The following is a 19,965-nucleotide window of genomic DNA, read 5'->3' as shown; positions in this document are numbered from 1 at the left end:
TGTAAAGCCCCAAGAAGATGAAATGGTGGAGATAAGAGGCCCAAGCCTTCTGCATACAGCAGAGGGGATCAACAGTACCATACGGCCGAGGCCCAGGATGGTCACAGAAACACACAGTGAATGCCGACAGATTACACGCAGGACACGCAGCACCACATGAACTGACTTTAACCACTGCACAGCTCCCCTTCCTTCACCACAAACCAGAGAGAGACTGTTGTTCCAGATGGTCTTTGAGGAGAGCCAGGTGGACCATCTCGAGCAGCCACATTGGTCAAAGTCCTTCGGTGGTAAAAGCTGACCGGTCAGCACCACCCTGAGCAATGCATTCAGCTTCAGCATGATTTTAAGCTGAATAGCCAAGCTGTTGGTGAGGATGAGGGCAGTTTTCAGGACGATTTCACTGCACATGCTCATTATTATAATGTCTTCATATGCAGCTTCAGAGCAGTTGTAGAAATCGGCCATAACTCTTAGCAAAAGCAGTCTCAATTCTCCAATCATGGGTAGTTTTTCATGGAAAAAGACCATTGTGTGAAGCATCTCAGTGTACAATAGTCAAGCCCTTCAGCAGCCAAGTGCAAACCAAAGCAGCACAGCAGCTTCAACAAGCTGTTTGAAATTAACCTAGTAAATGAAAGCAGGTGGCGTTACCATCCTTACCTCAGCTCGTTAAAACTACATCTGCATCTCATTTGATTAGTATACAGGTCCTTCTCAAAATATTAGCATATTGTGATAAAGTTAATTATTTTCCATAATGTAATGATGAAAATTTAACATTCATATATTTTAGATTCATTGCACACTAACTGAAATATTTCAGGTCTTTTATTGTCTTAATACGGATGATTTTGGCATACAGCTCATGAAAACCCAAAATTCCTATCTCACAAAATTAGCATATTTCATCCGACCAATAAAAGAAAAGTGTTTTTAATACAAAAAACGTCAACCTTCAAATAATCATGTACAGTTATGCACTCAATACTTGGTCGGGAATCCTTTTGCAGAAATGACTGCTTCAATGCGGCGTGGCATGGAGGCAATCAGCCTGTGGCACTGCTGAGGTCTTATGGAGGCCCAGGATGCTTCGATAGCGGCCTTTAGCTCATCCAGAGTGTTGGGTCTTGAGTCTCTCAACGTTCTCTTCACAATATCCCACAGATTCTCTATGGGGTTCAGGTCAGGAGAGTTGGCAGGCCAATTGAGCACAGTGATACCATGGTCAATAAACCATTTACCAGTGGTTTTGGCACTGTGAGCAGGTTCCAGGTCGTGCTGAAAAATGAAATCTTCATCTCCATAAAGCTTTTCAGCAGATGGAAGCATGAAGTGCTCCAAAATCTCCTGATAGCTAGCTGCATTGACCCTGCCCTTGATAAAACACAGTGGACCAACACCAGCAGCTGAGACGGCACCCCAGACCATCACTGACTGTGGGTACTTGACACTGGACTTCTGGCATTTTGGCATTTCCTTCTCCCCAGTCTTCCTCCAGACTCTGGCACCTTGATTTCCAAATGACATGCATAATTTGCTTTCATCCGAAATAAGTACTTTGGACCACTGAGCAACAGTCCAGTGCTGCTTCTCTGTAGCCCAGGTCAGGCACTTCTGCCGCTGTTTCTGGTTCAAAAGTGGCTTGACCTGGGGAATGCGGCACCTGTAGCCCATTTCCTGCACACGCCTGTGCACGGTGGCTCTGGATGTTTCTACTCCAGACTCAGTCCACTGCTTCCGCAGGTCCCCCAAGGTCTGGAATCGGCCCTTCTCCACAATCTTCCTCAGGGTCCGGTCACCTCTTCTCGTTGTGCAGCGTTTTCTGCCACACGTTTTCCTTCCCACAGACTTCCCACTGAGGTGCCTTGATACAGCGCTCTGGGAACAGCCTATTCGTTCAGAAATTTCTTTCTGTGTCTTACCCTCTTGCTTGAGGGTGTCAATAGTGGCCTTCTGGACAGCAGTCAGGTCGGCAGTCTTACCCATGATTGGGGTTTTGAGTGATGAACCAGGCTGGGAGTTTTAAAGGCCTCAGGAATCTTTTGCGGGTGTTTAGAGTTAACTCGTTGATTCAGATGATTAGGTTCATAGCTCGTTTAGAGACCCTCTTAATGATATGCTAATTTTGTGAGATAGGAATTTTGGGTTTTCATGAGCTGTATGCCAAAATCATCCGTATTAAGACAATAAAAGACCTGAAATATTTCAGCTAGTGTGCAATGAATCTAAAATATATGAATGTTAAATTTTCATCATGACATTATGGAAAATAATTAACTTTATCACAATATGCTAATATTTTGAGAAGGACCTGTATATCATATCAGTGAAAAGTTAATTTATTAGAGCAATTAAATTCACAAAGTGAAGCTCATTTAATTGATTCATTACACACCTAGAGTGATATAATGTAGCTTAAAAGCCAAATTTCATTTTCTCAGAAAATTAGATTACATGAAACTATTAAATAATTATTTTTAACACAATGTCAATCTACTGCAAAATATGTCTAAATACTATACAGAATATTCATTTATTCAGGGTATGACTTACTGCATGAAAGAAGTGTGGTATGGAGTTGATCAGCCTGTGTTTCTTCTCAGGTGTTAACAAAGCCAAGGATGCTTTAAAAGCAGCCTTCAGGTCGTCTACATTGTTCGGTCTGGTGTCTCTCATCTTCCTCTTGACAATGCGCCATACATTCTCTATGGGGTTCACGTTAGACCAATTCAGTACAGTTCAAGGTCATTAAAGCAGGTATTGATGTTTTGGGAGTGTGGACAGTTGTCAAGTCCTGCTGGAGAATGAAAGCAGCATCTCCACAAAGCTTGTCAGCAGAAGAAGGCATCAATGCACTAAACTGTCGTAGTAGATGGCTGTGCTGATTTTGGACTTGATGAAACACGGAGGACCAACACCATTAGATGACATGACTTACCAAATCATAACGGCTGAAGAAACTTCACATTATTGGACCTCAAGCAACTTCTGGGCCTTTCCACTCCTTTCCTACAGGATTTGCGACCTTAGCATTATGTTTTATGAAATTTACTTTCATTTGAAAAGAGGAAAATATATATATACATATATATATATATATATATATATATATATAGAGAGAGAGAGAGAGAGAGAGAGAGAGAGAACAAGATAGATATATAGATATAGATAGAAGTATATATATTGAATATTTATATATATTTGAAAACCGTGTCAGTGCTTAGTCACACATTATCAACTTCAAACCTTCAAAGATAAGAAAGTATCCATCCATAACATTTTATTCACTTCATTACCCTTAATCCTCTCCAAATCATAAACAATCAGAGCCAGATTCCCTTTTCTTCAGCTTGTCCACATTTCCTGAGGATTAGAAGGAGTCTAATATTTTCCAGGGTAGATCACTCCATTCCTGCATGTGACATTAATGCAACATATTGACATCTGGAATTAGTTAGCCATGCTCTGCATATGCTTTTCCCTTTTTTTTATATCACAGGGAGTGATTGAGTTCCTCTGTGTTGTTCTGCAAACAGCCCCTCTCCCCTGTGAGATGCCAGAGGCAATATCAGCTCTGTATTGCTGCTGCTAAAAGAAAGAAAACAGAACAGTTGTACATTCAACCAGAAGTGTGCACATTTTGGTTTTTTCTAAGATATTGCAAAATAAAAGGCATGTAGGAATGTTTTTAAAAACATGCACAGTTGATAAAGCATTCATTTAAACACATAGAGGCTTTTACATGTTTTTACTGAGTGCTTCAATTAAAACATCTTCAGAAGAGATTTTATGTTAAAAGTCTTCATGAGATCTAGTATGCTTGGGAAACATTATTTCTTCATAAAATCTACATTTAAAAAAAGCTGTGACACTGTAAATGGAAAACAACCCCAACAAAACACAACGTAGATCTGGATGTTGTGGTGTAAGCGTGTTTAGCTAAATAATCACAAAAATGGATAGGTCTCAGAGAAAGAAAACGAAACAGGAAGAGGTTCCTTGCACTGCCCCTTTAATTTTTGTCACATTGCAACCACAGAGTTTAACATATTTTATTGGGATACTGTCAGATAGACCAACTTGACATAGTACATAATTGCGAAGTTGTAAAACAGTGTTGAATATTTTTTTATGCAAAGAAAAATCTGAAAGGTGTGGTGTAAATCTGTACCTAATCCCCCATGAGGAAAACCTGAATTGTGCTTATATCGTACAGGTGCCTGCCTGTCAGCTTTACAAAACCACTGAATTCATTTGTCATTCTTCTTAACCAGGTACCTCAAGCTTCTTTGATGCTTTAATCTATTCCACTGTTGCTCTGGTTGTTCTGTTAGAGTCGTCCTGCTAGAAAGTGAATCTCTGACTCAGTCTCAAGTCTTTTACAGCCTCAAACAGATTTCCTCCCAGGATTGCCCTGTATTTAGCTCCATTTACCTTCTCATTTACTCTGACCACCTTTGCTGTCTCTGCTACAGAAAGGCATTTCCACAGCATGATGCTGCCACCACCATATCTCAGCGTAGGGATGGGGTGTTTAGGATACACGTAGCATTTTGCATGTAGGCCAAAAGGTTACACTTTGCTCTTATCCAACCAGAGCACCTACCTCCACATATTGTACATTTCCCCTACATGGCCTGTGGCAAAATTCAAGCATATGTTTAAGGTTTTCTTATAACAATGGCTATTTATTTAAAACTCTTCAGTAAAATTTGTGGAGTTCACAACCAACATTTGTACTGCCAACAGATTCTCCCACCTGAGCTATGGATCTCTACAGCTCCTCCAGGGTTACCATGGACTATTTGGCAGCTTTTCAAACTAACTCTCTCCTTGCCCAATGCCAGTTTAGGTGAGCTGCCACGTGTTAGGTTTGAAGTACAATTTCCATTTTTAAATATAGACTGAGCAATGCTTGTAGATCTGCTCAGAGCTTCGGATAATGTTTTAAAACCTTACCCTGCTTTTAATATATCCATAACCTGTCAGCTGTGTGCCTTGGTCTTTATGGTGCTGTTTGTTCACTAACGTTCTTTAATAAATCTCTGAGTGCTTCACAGATCAGCTGGAGTTAACTGAGTATCAGAGTAGACTTCCCACTCATTAGACTTTTTTTCGTGTTGTTGTATCACATGAAATCCAGATACAATACACTGAAATCTGTGGCTGCAAAGTGAGAAAAGTTCAAGTGGTGTGAAAACATTCCCAAGGCACTGCAGTTAAGTAGGTCAGCAACAATACTGGGTAGAGATTCCAAAACTATCCCCAAGGCACTTTCAGAGGAAAAAAATAGACATGTGTTTACATACCCAAATCATTTACTAGTTTAAAAAAGTATTTTTACGATAGTAAAAGTTGGGGAGTTTTAAGATGCTTAGGCAATTCAAGATTTCAGGTAAAAGGGATGAGATAAAATAATCAGTTGTGAGAACATTTAAACAGGCAGCAAAGCATTATATTCCACAACACACTGCTAGTAGGCACAGCTTAATGCTTCACAAATGTAAGTTAAAAATGTTCCTGCTAAAAGAGCAAGATGGTTTAGGGATGCATTAGTGCACAAGACATGAAATATCTGCCAAGTTGCCGTTGGGGATAAACAATATAAAACCAGCGTCGGAGCAGCATATGCTTCCATCCAGATGATGACATAGTCTTTGTTTACTTCAGCAGGCCAATGCCAAACCACAGTCTGCAGATCATACAATATGGCTTCATCATGGGGTAAACCGCCCAGACTGAAACCCAGACCTCTCCATCACTGGCAATATTTGACACATTTTGAATAGAAAAACTTACAGAGAATGGACCGACCTGCTCACATGTTTCTATATCAAGCAAGTATTCCACTCTTACAACAGCTGTTGTCCTTAGCTTCCAAACCCTAAAAGTAAACCTTGTGCTAAATGTACAAGAATCTTGTTGTGCTGCGTGTATTTGTCCTTGTGCTGCTTTCAGATGGGTACAAAATTAAAGTGAATTACATTTGCATTTTCTGTTTCTTCTTTGTTTTGTAAAAAAAATAAAGGTTAGAAAATTTTAAGATATTCATTATAAAAAACTGTAATGAAAACCTTACAAAAAGTAAAACTACAAAGCTCACAGATGCCTTTTTTGCATGCAGTTGCTGAAACTTAAAAAAAATGTCAAGGATCTTCAGATTCCTGGAAGTCTGCTAGAAGACAAAACATTTCAAGCCTGAGTTTCATCTCTTATCAGAAATATTACGACTGATAAACATGCATTTAAGCATCATGACCAGTACAGCTTAGCTTCTTATTGAGAGCCGACATGCAGACACTTTAGTCCAAGCTCCTAAGGATTATCCACACTTATCATGGAGGGGTTAGTGGGTTCTGTGGCACCTCTGAGCATCATCTGCACAAATGTTCTAGATCCAGGCTGCATGATCTTATTTGCACGGACTGTTTGTAGAGTGTAAATTCAAGCATCTGAGTAATTGCATTGTTCTGCTACAAAAGTCGTTATAGACAAATAGCTGGATAGAGATTCTCCTGGCCTCTCTCCACGAGGCAGGAGACAGGTTCTTGCTTACAAGCATGAACCACAACACTACAAGCTGATCACTGGTCTCCTTCAGTTTGGTGTCTCTCCCTTTGCTCTACAGTCCAGGATGGGGCGGTGGACGGGCAGGTGGGGGCGCTCGCCCAGGGGGAGGTCCTTGTGGAGGAGGGGGCAGTGGGCCAGCTGGAGGAGCACAAGGTGGAGGGGTGGGTGGGGATGCTGTTGGAGCAGGTATGTACGTGGTGGTTGGAGGAAGAGCTCGGTTGGGAGGTGGTGTGTAAGGGGGAGGGATGAGGGGTGGTGAGGGAGTGGAGGAAAGAGGAGGAGGAGTTGAAGGAGGGGATGGAAGTGCGGAGAAAGAAAATGATTGAGGGCCGCCAGGAGTCGGGGGCAAGGAGCCCTGCGGTGGAGGAGGACTTCTGTTGGGAGGGGTGCAGATGGGTGAAGGGGGATAGTTGAAGTGGGGATGGTGAGGAGGTGGGGAATTTATGCGGGTGAAGTTCATACATCTTCCCTGAAAGTTTAAGACAGAAAATGTTTTATTAGAATAAATTACTCCACTTTCATAAAAAAAAAAACCTGTATAGACCGATATAAAATAGTTCTTTTGGAAACCAGAAAATTCACCCCCTTGTGGCCGTTAGAAAGAATGCAGAGTTTTAAACAAAATGTTAAAACAATTACATTCTCAAAAATATAATAGCAGGTTATGCTAATACTATTTCATGTACCTTTCAGCATCCTCATGTTTTCATTTGGATCTTATATACATAGAAGCCAATAATTATTTACACGGCAAATAGAGGTAGGAGGGGGTACACCACCAATGATCTTCTGATAAGAAACAGAGAACAAGGCAATCATAATAACCGCATTCATTTTAACTGCTTTAAGATTCTTTTTTTTTACACTGCTTTTCTTTTGATTAAAAATTTACTGTAAACAGAAATGTTAAATGTTCTACATATGTGTTTCACACAGGAAGAACAATACTGACGCATTCCTTCCTTCATTGTCCAGATAAATCCTCATTGGTGTTTCTTTAAATAACCACCCTATGCAAATGTGGCAGTGGTTTAGAGGTTCATAAAACAGCGTTGAGTTGTTTGAATATAGTATTAGTTTACTTTGCCCCTTTCTGACTGGTTCTTATCTTCACCCTTCAGGACCAACTAAACTGGATTAAACAGAAACACCAAGACAATTAACTACTCAGAGAAAATATTAACAGTAATAACGTTTCACAAAATCTTTCTTCATAAATTCTTAACTATCCCTTTTAAAGACTTCTGTGTTTGATGATCAGTGTTAGTATTATATGTGTGTAAATGTTTTAATAGGATGAAGGTGAACTTTCAAGTTTTTATTATGGTTAAGATGAAATATGCTTAAATTGCTGCCTCAACAACAGTTTGGAAACAAATCACTTGCTGATTTCTGTTGGAAATTGTCAGAACTACTTTAAATAATACTGTGATTCATACTGACGTAAGCACTGTGCCCTTACTCTAAACAGTACAGACAGTGGTTTGTTGAAGGTAGAAAAAAAATATAACCATGGGTAAATGTGTCATTGTAATCATAAACAACTTTGCAACTACTCAAGCTGAAGGATGGAATCGGTTGCTGGTTGTGTTTTTAAACAAGGTCAATCAAATAAGACAAAATCATATTTCAGAAATGAGCAGCACTCCTTAAAGATCTGCACTGAGTTGGCCTGAGAGTTATAATGATATGACAAATAAATTACAGCTTTTCTCTCTCAAAAATTCAATCTGAGATAAAAACAGGTAAGATAAAATGACATGCAAGTACAGAAGCAGAAGCTTAATGTTTTATTTAAATTCTGATGGAGACTGAAAATAACAGGACTTCTTAGCTCCCTGTAGTTTTCTTTCTACTAAAGTTTAAGATAGAAAAGAAGACAGATTTCTGGTTCCAGTTTATACATGTAAGTAACATATTATCCTTATCCCTTTATAAAGTGAATTATGGTGTCACTCAGGGTTCTACTCTGGGTCCACTTCTGATCACTACATACATGCTTTATTTAGGCAATGTATGATCAGAATACATGGCTTTCCTTTGTTACACCAACAATGCCCAGTTGTATCTATCACTGAATCCAGATCTGGATGACTTGTGTTTTTGTTATATTCAAGAAAAGAAGTTCAGGGAGTTCCCATCAGCCCTACTAGTTTCCCTTGGTGGAATCGTTTTGGCTTCCAGCGATACTGTAAAAAACTTTAGAGTCATTTTGATCATGTTTTACCTCACATATTAAATCAAGTCACTAAAGTAGCTATCTGTCTTTGCAATATTAAATTAAAATAAAAAGTTAACTCTAACTACTTGTTTTATGTTGTCAAGATAAATATTTCTCATTTATCTTGTTATTCATCTGCAATACCTTTCAGTTACTATTATCTGTTTTGATTTTGTTTTTGATCTTGTTTATTTCAATGATTTTGTGATCATTTTATATCTGTTTGTTGCATGAATCATTGGAAATTGCACTTGTGTGCTTCAACAATAAATGTAAGTTTAACTATATTGAACTATATGGTAACTGTACAGCACAATAATTATCATGCAGCCTACTAAAAAAACCATAAAAAGTGTGCTACAATTTCAAGGCTTAGAATTACACGACACCACACAGAGCCATGACTTTAGTTTTTCTTTGGCAGTCAGTAGGAAAAGAAACTGGTTTCCACCCTCAGATCACTGAACTCATTTTGGGTAAGTCATAAAGTTTAGGGTTTGACAGGAGATTTTTAATTGGAATCAGAACCAGGTTCTTAAATGCTTGAGGAAATGAGATTGAACAGTTCTTCTTTAAAGTTTTTATAGGAAGGAAGTCTTACTTGTTGAGTTGTTAGTATGAACCCTCTTGACTTTGATTTTAAGGAACGGCGACATGTTGGACTTTAACTGATGTAAAAGTTGACCTTTTAAATTTATTTAACCTTAACCAAAACCTTGTAATTTGAAAATAAAAATAACTTTTGTTGTACTTGTTGGGGTTTTGGTTTCTGTGTGTGTGTTTGTGATTGTGATTTTGTCGGCACTTTGTTTTCAGTTTCCTGATGGTGCTGGAGATTCTCAGGTGTGCTGGGTGACAGGTGCGACTTATCTGCTGATTGCATGGAGGAGTATTTAAGCAGGAGGCTGCCAGCACTTCGAGTGTTTGCCTTCAGTGGTAACAAGCTCAGCCACTTCTAAGCTACGCTTCATTCTTTGTCACTAAGCTGATGTTGACCTGACTTCGACCTGACTTCACTCACTTAGTAAGCCGTTCTACTATTAACATAATTACTTCTCGTTTATTCCTCAAGATTATAGTTCTTGCTTTCACCAGTTCTCCTTCCCCTCTTTCCATGCAGTTGGCAATTCTATCGTTCATGTTCCAGTATCACTTTGTAAATAAAACACCTTTCACTAATTCCGTTGTGCTTCTGAGTGTTCTTCTGCATGTGGGTCAGATCTATCTCGAACAAAATGACAGTACTCCTACTGTTTCTGCGTTTTTATGAAAATACAGCTAAACAGCCTTGGAGAAAAAGTTGGGTATCCTTCCATTTCCTTGTGTTTCCCATGTTTACTGGGATTGCACAAGTCTACAGTGCCAGATTAACTGATGTAGTCTCTGCCACTTTATCAGCTGCTCCGGGTAGTTAGTTTTGCATCACGATAACCTACTAAGCTGTAAACCGCTTTGGAGAAAGTGGCAGTAAGTGATAGGTTCACTGCATGTTTTGTAGTTGGACGATAAAGATGTCTAGGCTGACATAAAAATTGTTCATTCGGTGGTAGAGTTTGGCATAATGGATGCCTACAGTCTTTGTGCAACTAAACAAGAAAAGAAAAACAGCGTGAGCTCACAATTTATGAACCAATCCCATTCTGTTTGGACTGATTTGTGGAATACTAACAAATTATTGTAATTTGCGTTCAAATGTAATGCAATCACAAAACTGGAAAAAGTTCCAGGAGATAGAAGTTTGATACAAACATAACAGGAATACACTGCTAACATTGCTGTATAATATGACAAAAGGCTAAAAATGTCAACCTATGTATAGCTAGTTGGGCCAATGTCTGAACAAACTCGAGTCAGTGTTCTCAATTATCAAGATTTCTGAGAAAATTAGACATGTTACTTCATGAAATACGGTGATCACCTTCTTTTGAAGCTTCTAGGTTAAAAACAGATTTTTTTCAGATTTCTTTATAGATGTGTAGTTAAAAAGAATCGGCATGGTCAGTTTGGTGCTACCATCAGCACTTAGGCTTAACATTTATTACACAAAAATAACCTAAAACAGAGGCGTCCAGCATGCAGTTTTGACAGTGCTGCAAAACTCAAGTGCTGGAGGTTTCTCCTACATTAGTTACCAAAACAGACTTGCATAACATACAAGTCTATCTTGTCTATTGAACATTTTCATGTTTTGTCAAATTACAACAACAAACTTTAATGTGTCTTATAAGATAGACACAAACTAATGTGTGATTGAAAAGTGGACTATTTTCAAACTTCTTGCAAATAAAAATCTGAAAAGTGTGGCCTGCATTGGCAAATCAACCCCTGTGATTCCACAGTTTGAACCCATTTTCCCCCTTGTTTATACTTTTTATTTTAACAAGAGATCATCTCTAAACATGAATTTTTAAGTCTTACCACAGATTCTTGTTTAACTTTAGGTCTGGACTTTCACTGGGCCATATATGAATGTGCTTTGATCTAGTCTATTCCATTCCTACTCCTGTTGTGTTTTGGGAAATTGTTCTGCTGACAGGTGAAGGTCCTCAGTGTCTCAACACCTTTTCAGCCTCTAACAGGTTTCTTCTTATGCTTTTTGTTCACTAAAGTGAACAACCTCACTAACAAACCTCTGAGGCCTTCAATGACCAGATGGATTTATACTGAGATTACACATAGGTGAAAACTGTTAACTGACTTCTGAAGGCAACTGATTAAACTAGATTTTATTTACAGCTATGAGAGTAAAGAGGACTAAACACAAATTCATGCCACATTTTTACCTTTTTATTTGCAAAAATTGTGAAAACTGCCATTTTATTTCCACCTCCCGATTAAAGGATCTTTGCATTAGTCTATTACATAAAACCCAACTAAATAATTAGTTTTTGGTCATAACATGAGAAAATGTTGTGAATTTTGCTGTAAACATGTTTTGCAATTTACTAAAGCTAAAGTTAAAGCCATGCTCTTAAGAAATTCAAACACAATAAACAAACACACAATGCGTATCTAAAACTTGCAAAACCTTTAAAATAAACCCCCTAAAAATGATCAGCACAACTTGCTGCCATTGTTGGAGGACCTTTAAATCTGCTAGACATATAGCTGGTGGGTTCAAGTCCAGTTTCAAACATGTAATTCCTGAAAAAGAGCTCCTTCCTCCACCTAAGACGACCTCACCTCTAAGTCATGCTTACGTGGATATTATTTTATGTAAAGTCAGATGTATTTTCTTCGTTACCGAACCCTCCACACAGCTGGGTGCCACCCTGCACAGCTCGACAAAGGTCTGCATGGTAGCAGCAGAGTCCATGGGTTGTTTATATGACATAGCCAAAACTGTTTTATAAGAAATCGGGCAGATTTAGCAAAAATTAAAAGTTTATTTATTTAAATATTTTGTCAGATTACTGATAAAATGCGCATTGGGTAAATCAGAGGAAAGGATCTGGACATGTCTCAGATTGGGAATGCATTAACTTATTTGCAGAGTTAGGCGTCTGACGTATGCAATGTGAAGCATTACATAAACTCTTGCGTTTTTTTATTCTCTACATCTCAGCTGCCAACTTTTGAAATCATTGCTCTCTTACCTTCCCACTGCAGCTGGCCTTGCAGCAATTACTGTGGCCTATTTATAATGACTTCACCAGACAGCCTTGCACTGCAGAGCTCTGTAGCCAAATGCTGTGCTCCAAATCTTAACTCACCACAAGTTTTCCCATGAGGCTTTCAGTTCACACTTCATTGCAGATTTTCAGATGCAAATTCTGATCGTTTTTTTATTAAATCCTCAGTCAGTCAAGTCAGATAAATGATCCTTGTTGAGGTTTTGTGTGCTTACCTTGTCCCCTGGATGAGGTCTCATTACAGATACGCGGTCGTAGCCTTTTTTCAGAAGAACCCAGAGTGCATCGAGTTTGCTCTGCAGAGGATAAAAAAAAACAACTCAATTTTTACAGAAAACGTACGTAAAACACTACAGATGAACCCATCTTTCACAGTAGGCATTTCTAATTAATTCTCAAAGGATTTTTTTTCAGCCATAAACAGATATGGTTCCTATTTGCTATGAAGTGTTTCTTCATTTTTTTTAAACAGTTAATATTTCAAGGATATGTGCAGAAAACACAGCTGTTTTCTCTCCCAAACTGCTAGCTGTGCAGTCCGTCCCCCAGGAGGTCAGTCCAACAAGAGTCTGCTTTCTATTAGCAATCCCCTGCTGGAAAGGCTTCTCTCCATTAACCCCATACTAGCCTTCAAGGAAGGTGCTGCATCCCAGCTGTCACCAAACATTATTACCTTAACACTTCTCTAAGCGTTTTCAATGCAACATGACGATAATCCCATTAACTGGTTTTTCCCATCCAGACTAGCATAAGATGATTTTTAGCAGATGTTGTACATTATCCTTCTCACAGGTTCACATCTCAGAAAAGCCGTTATGCCTAATGAACTATGAAAGAGCCCAGAATGTTTAGTAAATTAAATGTTTGCTGAGAAAAACCAGCACGATTTTTCAGCAAGTATTTTACCAATCATACGTCTTTCGTTAATACTGGGCAAGTGAGATCTGCCTTATGCTACGCCATCAGAGTTACTTCGAGTACTGGCACTTTCTGTATTTGGATTGAGATATATCTGTGCGGAGTGAGAGATAGAGGAAAAGTTTTAGTCTCACTTCAAAAGAATGACATCTGGAAACCATGAGGTATGATTTTAGTTGTCAACAATTCATGTAAAAGTGTGTTGAAGTTCCTGTAATTTCCTCCTGTGTGCCTACGCAGCTACCTTAATGGGTGAGTACCACTTGCGTGGTGCTGGAGGTTTCTGCATGCCGTTGTTGAGAACCCGAGTGGTCGGAGGCTCGTACTCTTGATCCGGCATCTTCACTTTGGCATTTTTGGCTTTCTCCAGCTTTGCGCCTTCTTCTGTGGAGCCTTTTTCCCCCCAGCGAACCTAGCAACAATCTTTAATCAGTGATTTATTGCACTGCGACTCAACATCTTATATTTTATGTCTGGGAAAGGTTCATTGAAATTATGTGGACAGAGTTGTGGTGCTGTTGCAATTTTCTGAAAGCATTGAGGTCCTCACTCAGGCCTTTTGAGGAGCATTAGATTTGCATGTGTTACATGTTAGCACTATCTCACCTCCATCCTTTTGATTCCCCCCACTCCTCGTCCTCCATAGTAGGAGGCATCTACCGTTGGCCATTTTTTCTTAGGTGCTTCAAAGTCCTCATCGTCCTAAATGAGAGCAACATGAAGCAGATTTCAAACACTTATTAATACAACATTTTTTCTTTGTTGGCATTTACTTCAGGTAAACAATAAGCAACAACTGAGAAGCTGACTGACATATAGTGTAATGTATTCTTTAATTGCAGTTGCATAATCTCACTAAGATTTTATGCAGATTTGTAAGCAGTTAGTGAGGTTTGGAGATTTTTTAACCTCTGTGTCCATCCTCCTCCCTGTGCATGTCGTTTAAATGAACTTGGGTTGTCACCCCAACCCAGTTTGTTCCAGTTCCAGCTCTTTTGAGCCTTTTAACTATTGCTCTTATTGTAGATATAGTGAAAAGCTAATTACCTTTAGCTTTTAATGGCGACTAGCTTGAATCACATGTTTCTTGTATTTCCCATTATGCAGGGTGGCTAAGAGAAACATAGCTCTTTGTCACGTCATATATTTATACAACAGGAAAGCAGAAAGGCATGTATTACTCAATAAAAATTTCCCAGAAACTCCGATCAACATACAATTTTTAAGTTTCAATCAAGAAATTATTCAGTTAAATTTACTTTATAGGAATTGTACGGTTGCCAAAATATTGGAGCCCTGTTTTTTATAAAAACAAAACAACTAATATTTTTGTAAAAAACTAATATTTCTCTAATAGGATTCTCTTTCCCGCTGAATACATTTAATCAAATTACAGGATGGATTATTTTTAGGTTTTGACAGTGAAATTATGCTACTGCAAATAAATTACATTCATTTTAAGACTTTTTACAGACCTTTACCATTTGTTGGCAGTACGTTTGGAAGGTGTATTTTTAAAATGTATGTAAATAGCAACATATCTGAAGATTTATCTCAAGTAAATATACTTTACACCCACTGTATAAACAGATACATACCTTTTTTTTCTCACTGTCCGACATTAAGTCAAAGAAAACGTTTCCAATTTCATGTCAGTTAGGATTATCAAAATTATTTCCATTTCTTGCATGCCAGAATAATGAGAGAGACTATTACCACTGTCTTAAACATCAGAAGTTTCTATTCACTAAGATTAGTATGCATGTAAACTATTTGGGCGAGCCCAGTTGATGATGTAAAGCCTTTTTAAGCCTCTGATATTATGGAAACAGATCAAAACAGATCAAAGGAAATAAGTAAGATTTCAGAAAGAGAATTGTGGACCTCCACAAGTCTGATTCCTCCTTTGGTACAATTTCCAGATACTTTTTCAGATGCCTGAAGGTATTCTGTTTAAACAAATATACCCAAGTATAACACCATCGCACTGTCCATTCATCATGCCACTCAGGAAGGAGACAGGTTCTGTGTTCAAGAAATCAACGTGTTTTGGTGCCTAATGTTGAATTAACCTTAAGAACGGAAGCGAAAGACCTTGTAAGGATGCTGGGTGAAGCTGGTAAATGTGTCATTGTCCACAGTGAAACGAGTCCTGTACCAACATAGACTCAAAGACCACTCAGCAAGGAAGAAGCCCTTACTCCAAAAAAAGAAGAAGTGAGATTACAGTTTGCGAAGCACGCAGGGACAAAGGTCCTAATCTTTGGAGATATGTTCTGTGGCCTGATGAAACTAAAATGAAAGTCCTTCCATCCATTTTCTATACCCGCTTCTTCCAGGCAGGGTTGTGGGGGAGCTGGTGCCTATCTCCAATGGTCTACGGGTGAGAGGCAGGGTACACCCTGGACAGGTTGTCAGTCCATGGCAGGGCAACACAGAGACACACGGGACAGACAACCATGCACACACCCATTCACACATAAGGGCAATTAGGAGAGACAATTAACCTACCAGTCATGTTTTTGGACTGTGAGAGGAAGTCAGAGTACCCGGAGAGACCCCACGCATGCACGGAGTGAACAGAACATGCAAACTCTATACAAAATGACACCAGGAGTCAAACCCAGGACCTTCTCGCTGGAAGGCAACAGTGCTACCAACTGCGCCACCGTACAGCCCTAAAATAAAAGTCTTTGATCATAATGTTTGTTCTTACATTTGGAGGAAAAAGGACACAAGTCTGAAAACACCATCCCAATTGTAAGGTACATGGGGCAGCATAATGTTATCTGGCTGTTTTGCAGCAGGAGGAACTGATTTACTTCACAAAATACATGGCATCATAAAGAAAAAGCTGAGGCAACATTTTAGGATATCAGGCAGGACTTTAACGTTGTGCAGAAAAGAGAGCTCCCGAATGGACACATGACCCTAAGGACAAGGTCAAATTAGTTATAAAGTGGCTAAAAGGTGTGTGCAAACAAGGTGCCCACAAACCTCCCCCAGTTACCCCATTTCTGTCAAGAGGAATGGGCCAAAACCCCAGCAAACTGGTGTGAGAAGCTTATGGAGGGATACCCAATGTGTTCAACTCAAATCAAACAAATTATACAGCTTAAACGTAATTGTAAAAAATAAAATAAATAAAAAAGTAAATGTGTGTAAATTACTGGATTTGAAGAAATGAAATTCTCACAAAAATTCTCTATCTCAAAGGTCTGGCATTTAGAAAAGAGAAATAACTTCAGTAACTCTTACTAACTTAAAACAACTGTATGTCTTTCTGCTCTCCACATTCAAACCCCGGGCCCTCGCTCTGACCCCGCTGATGAAACCTGTGAGGTTTCTGCTCTTTATTACAGCATGTCTGAGTCATAATCTACCAGACTGTCCCATGGCACAAAAAGGTCATGAAGGCTGAGAAAGGTCTGGGTAAATCTAATTTTCCATTAATATGGATAAATTAAAGGCAGCGCTATCTCGGTGTTAAGGTGACTTGTGTTTTGTTGTTTTATGGGGAAAAAAGAAATATGTTCTGAAAGACATGAGTTTGGTCAACATAGTTGATTAATTTCTTCACTTTCACGTAAAGCAACTGGATCAGCTTGCTAAATTCACAAAATATTTGTCTAAATCCCAAGGAGCAGTTATTTAAAAACACTGAAACTGAAAAATAGTGAGGAAGGTGATTTTTGTGTTATCCTAATAGGGTGTTTACCAACTCACATAACATTTGTTAAATTACCATAACGAGGTCAGGGAGTTGTAAGTCAGAGCATGAATGAATGATGCAGCCTGGTCATTGAGGTTTAAAGTGTCAAAGTCAGCAGTTAAACAGCAATTACACAACTTAAACATTAGCAGCTGGTGAGATCTTAAATCATGAGCAGTCTCTCTCTCTTTTTTAGGTTGTAACAAACAGATAAGAGGAGGAGATGCCACGGTCCTTACCAAACTTTCCTCCACAGGTGGTGGTGGTGGCTCATGGATGATCTGTGGCAGCCAAAAAAACATGGAACAAAATGTTAGCACAAGTTAAAGGTCAAAAACATGTTTATCAAAAGCTTTGTAAATAGTACACACAGCACAGCAGTTTGTTCCAGTTTGGAACAAGATGGTTACGCAACAGCATTGCTGAGGAACTGTTTTTTTTTTTTTTCATTTAATCTACCCTATTTACAAGACCAGTGTGCTGACCTAAAAACCTGCTCTCCAGATTCTTTTGGCTTGAGATCGTTGATAAGAAGGAGAGACGAGTAACCGGCTCATAAATATAGTGTTTGTGCTCTAAATGATCTAAAGTGTAATTTATTTTATGATATCGTCACCTGAAGACTTTCCTATCTGTTTTAAACACTTTGTTTAGTTTCATTTTTTACTGCCCAAGGAACAGCTTTAATGCTCCTTTTACCAGTGTTATAAATACAACCTTTTCAATTTCAAATGTAATTGGAAAAAAAAAGATTTTGTAGGTTTTTATGCCTGCGTCTTGACATCTTGGACCAAACTGGGCTTCCCCATGGTAACCGTGCATAGTTTTCCTAAAACACATTCTTGCAGATCAGACTTGAAATTGCAGCTAAATGAACCAGGACAGGAAAATTGAACAGAGAGAAAGATCTGCTATAAAAACTGACATCTCCCACTGGCAATTCCATACTTTCCATTTTCCAGTACTGGAAACATTGGAAGGGATTTTGAGGAGAAATTGACTGTCGACTGCTGGTAACAAATGTGCTTTGTTTGTATCTAATCCCACTGCTGGTAATTTTACTACTTTTTATATAACAAACACGTTTTTCCCAAATAATCCCTTAATTTGATTGCATCCAGATCAGCTCCCGTTTTTAAAAAGATGTGTTAAGTTAGTGAGTTGGTGAGTTATCTTTCTCTTGAAAAGTCTCGTGATAAGAAAGATATTAACCTAAAGCATTCTGTGGCACCCAGTGTTTTTATTTCCACAGTACTAGTTGGAAATTTTAAATTATTATGAGGTGTCATGAGTGGACCTGTTTTAATTTCTTTCAGTGAATATATAAAAGGCGGAAGAGCTCAGAGGTTGCCTCCTGTGTCCTCTGAACACAGGAGGCAACCATGATTTATCTCTAACCTGGGCTTCTTCAAGACTTAGGACATATATATTTAGGATGGCTTCTAATACCCAGTAGTGTGACCACTTTTTGTATTTTTCTATTGTTTCTTATGTTTTTTTATCCCAACACTGTTTAATTGCTTCTGTTTAGTGTTTTATTTTGAGCTATTTGACCTATTTTCAAAAGAAGAAAGCCAAAAAATGTCATCCTAGATGTGGAAAGCTGGTTGGGACAAACCCCAAAAGCTGTATATGCAACAAAAGGTGGTTCTAGAAAGTCTTGTCTCATGAAGCAGTGAAAATATATTTTTATTTAGAAAAAATAAACATCTGACAATCATGTTTCAATTTCCTTTCACTTCACAATAGAGGAGTTGTTTATATCGCATGACAATGTGAAAAACTTCAAGGGGTAGGGACATTTTTACAAGCCTCTGTAAATCGTAAAAAGATTGCACCGATGCAATCTGAGAAGCTGCGTGCCTGTTTTTTTTAATTACCAAAGAAAGACACTTAAAAGCCCTTTAGATAACTCACCACAGTACAGCAGAGAGGCCAGAACCACCAGAGGAGAGCCAAAACCAGGAGCAGCATGAGGATAAACAAAGCTATGGCCAGGATGGTCCCGTCAGACTGTAACGGAGACAGAATCACCGACATGGCCTTGTAAAACAAAGAGTGCTAGATGAAAGCCAAATCTCTTGGCTTAATCCATTGTATTGAAGAAGCTCCTTTGTTTCACCTTTCAAAGAGAGCAGGTTTCATGCTCCACAAATACTTATTTTAATTTGCAACTGGATTGTCTGTATGTCATTTGCAATTCCTTGTTTAAATTTTTTTCTCAACAGTTAGAAGCACATCATGTTACCCTGCTCCTGGTGCCTCACTGCACTATACTCACACATTTCACAGTGGTAATGGTGACTGAACTGGAGATAAAACTGAGCCCCTCGTTCATACTGACATCCAGATTCGCTGCCCTGGAGAGGAAACAGAAAAATACCACAGTTGTCATTTATGCTCTGGCTTTCTCTGAGAAAAGAAATGGATAGGCTTCATGTGAACTCCCTAATTTTTTTTAATGAAATCAAGGACTTACATCCCCTCCTCCTGAAGGACTGGGGCAGGGCAGAGGAGATATGTGTCCTCAACAGCCAGTGGCTTCATCACTGGAGAAACATTAAAAAAAATTCCTTATGACAAACATTGAAACCTTCCTAAATTGTCTTGGAATTACCAAGAACACAAACAACATGATCATATAGCCAGAGTTAACCTTTGGGTTGCTTCATTGTTAGTCTGACCATGGTAAAGTTAGTTAAGAGAAGAACTAAAGAATATAAAAGTACACTTGGAGTGAAATATTCCAAGCCTTTATTTCTTGTCATTTTGATGGCTTAAAGATAATACAAACCCAGAATTCAGTGTCTCAGAAAATGTAAATATTGTGAAAAAGTTAAATATTGGAATATCATGGTGTCAGACCCTTATCAACTAACTAACTCAAAATACCAGAAGACAGTCAGTGA

General features: G+C 38.7%; 1 protein-coding gene across 2 annotated transcripts in view; it reads right to left on the bottom strand.

Moving 5' to 3' along the window:
- Positions 1–3,734: 3,734 nt before the first annotated feature.
- The window catches only part of antxr1a (ANTXR cell adhesion molecule 1a), a 30,828-nt gene continuing 14,597 nt past the window's right edge, over positions 3,735–19,965 (bottom strand). For both annotated transcript variants that reach the window (XM_047382300.1, XM_047382301.1), the window contains 8 exons: positions 19,536–19,605; positions 19,338–19,416; positions 18,974–19,069; positions 17,296–17,337; positions 13,951–14,046; positions 13,589–13,756; positions 12,642–12,722; positions 3,735–7,042 (listed from right to left, as the gene is read on the bottom strand). In XM_047382300.1, coding sequence (XP_047238256.1) covers positions 6,626–7,042; positions 12,642–12,722; positions 13,589–13,756; positions 13,951–14,046; positions 17,296–17,337; positions 18,974–19,069; positions 19,338–19,416; positions 19,536–19,605 — 1,049 coding nt within the window. In that variant the 3' untranslated portion in view covers positions 3,735–6,625. The remainder of the gene's footprint in view (positions 7,043–12,641; positions 12,723–13,588; positions 13,757–13,950; positions 14,047–17,295; positions 17,338–18,973; positions 19,070–19,337; positions 19,417–19,535; positions 19,606–19,965) is intronic.

The sequence above is a fragment of the Girardinichthys multiradiatus genome, chromosome 12 (assembly GCF_021462225.1).
Source record: "Girardinichthys multiradiatus isolate DD_20200921_A chromosome 12, DD_fGirMul_XY1, whole genome shotgun sequence".
Taxonomy (NCBI): Eukaryota; Metazoa; Chordata; class Actinopteri; order Cyprinodontiformes; family Goodeidae; genus Girardinichthys; species Girardinichthys multiradiatus.
This window is presented reverse-complemented; position numbering and strand designations above follow the sequence as displayed.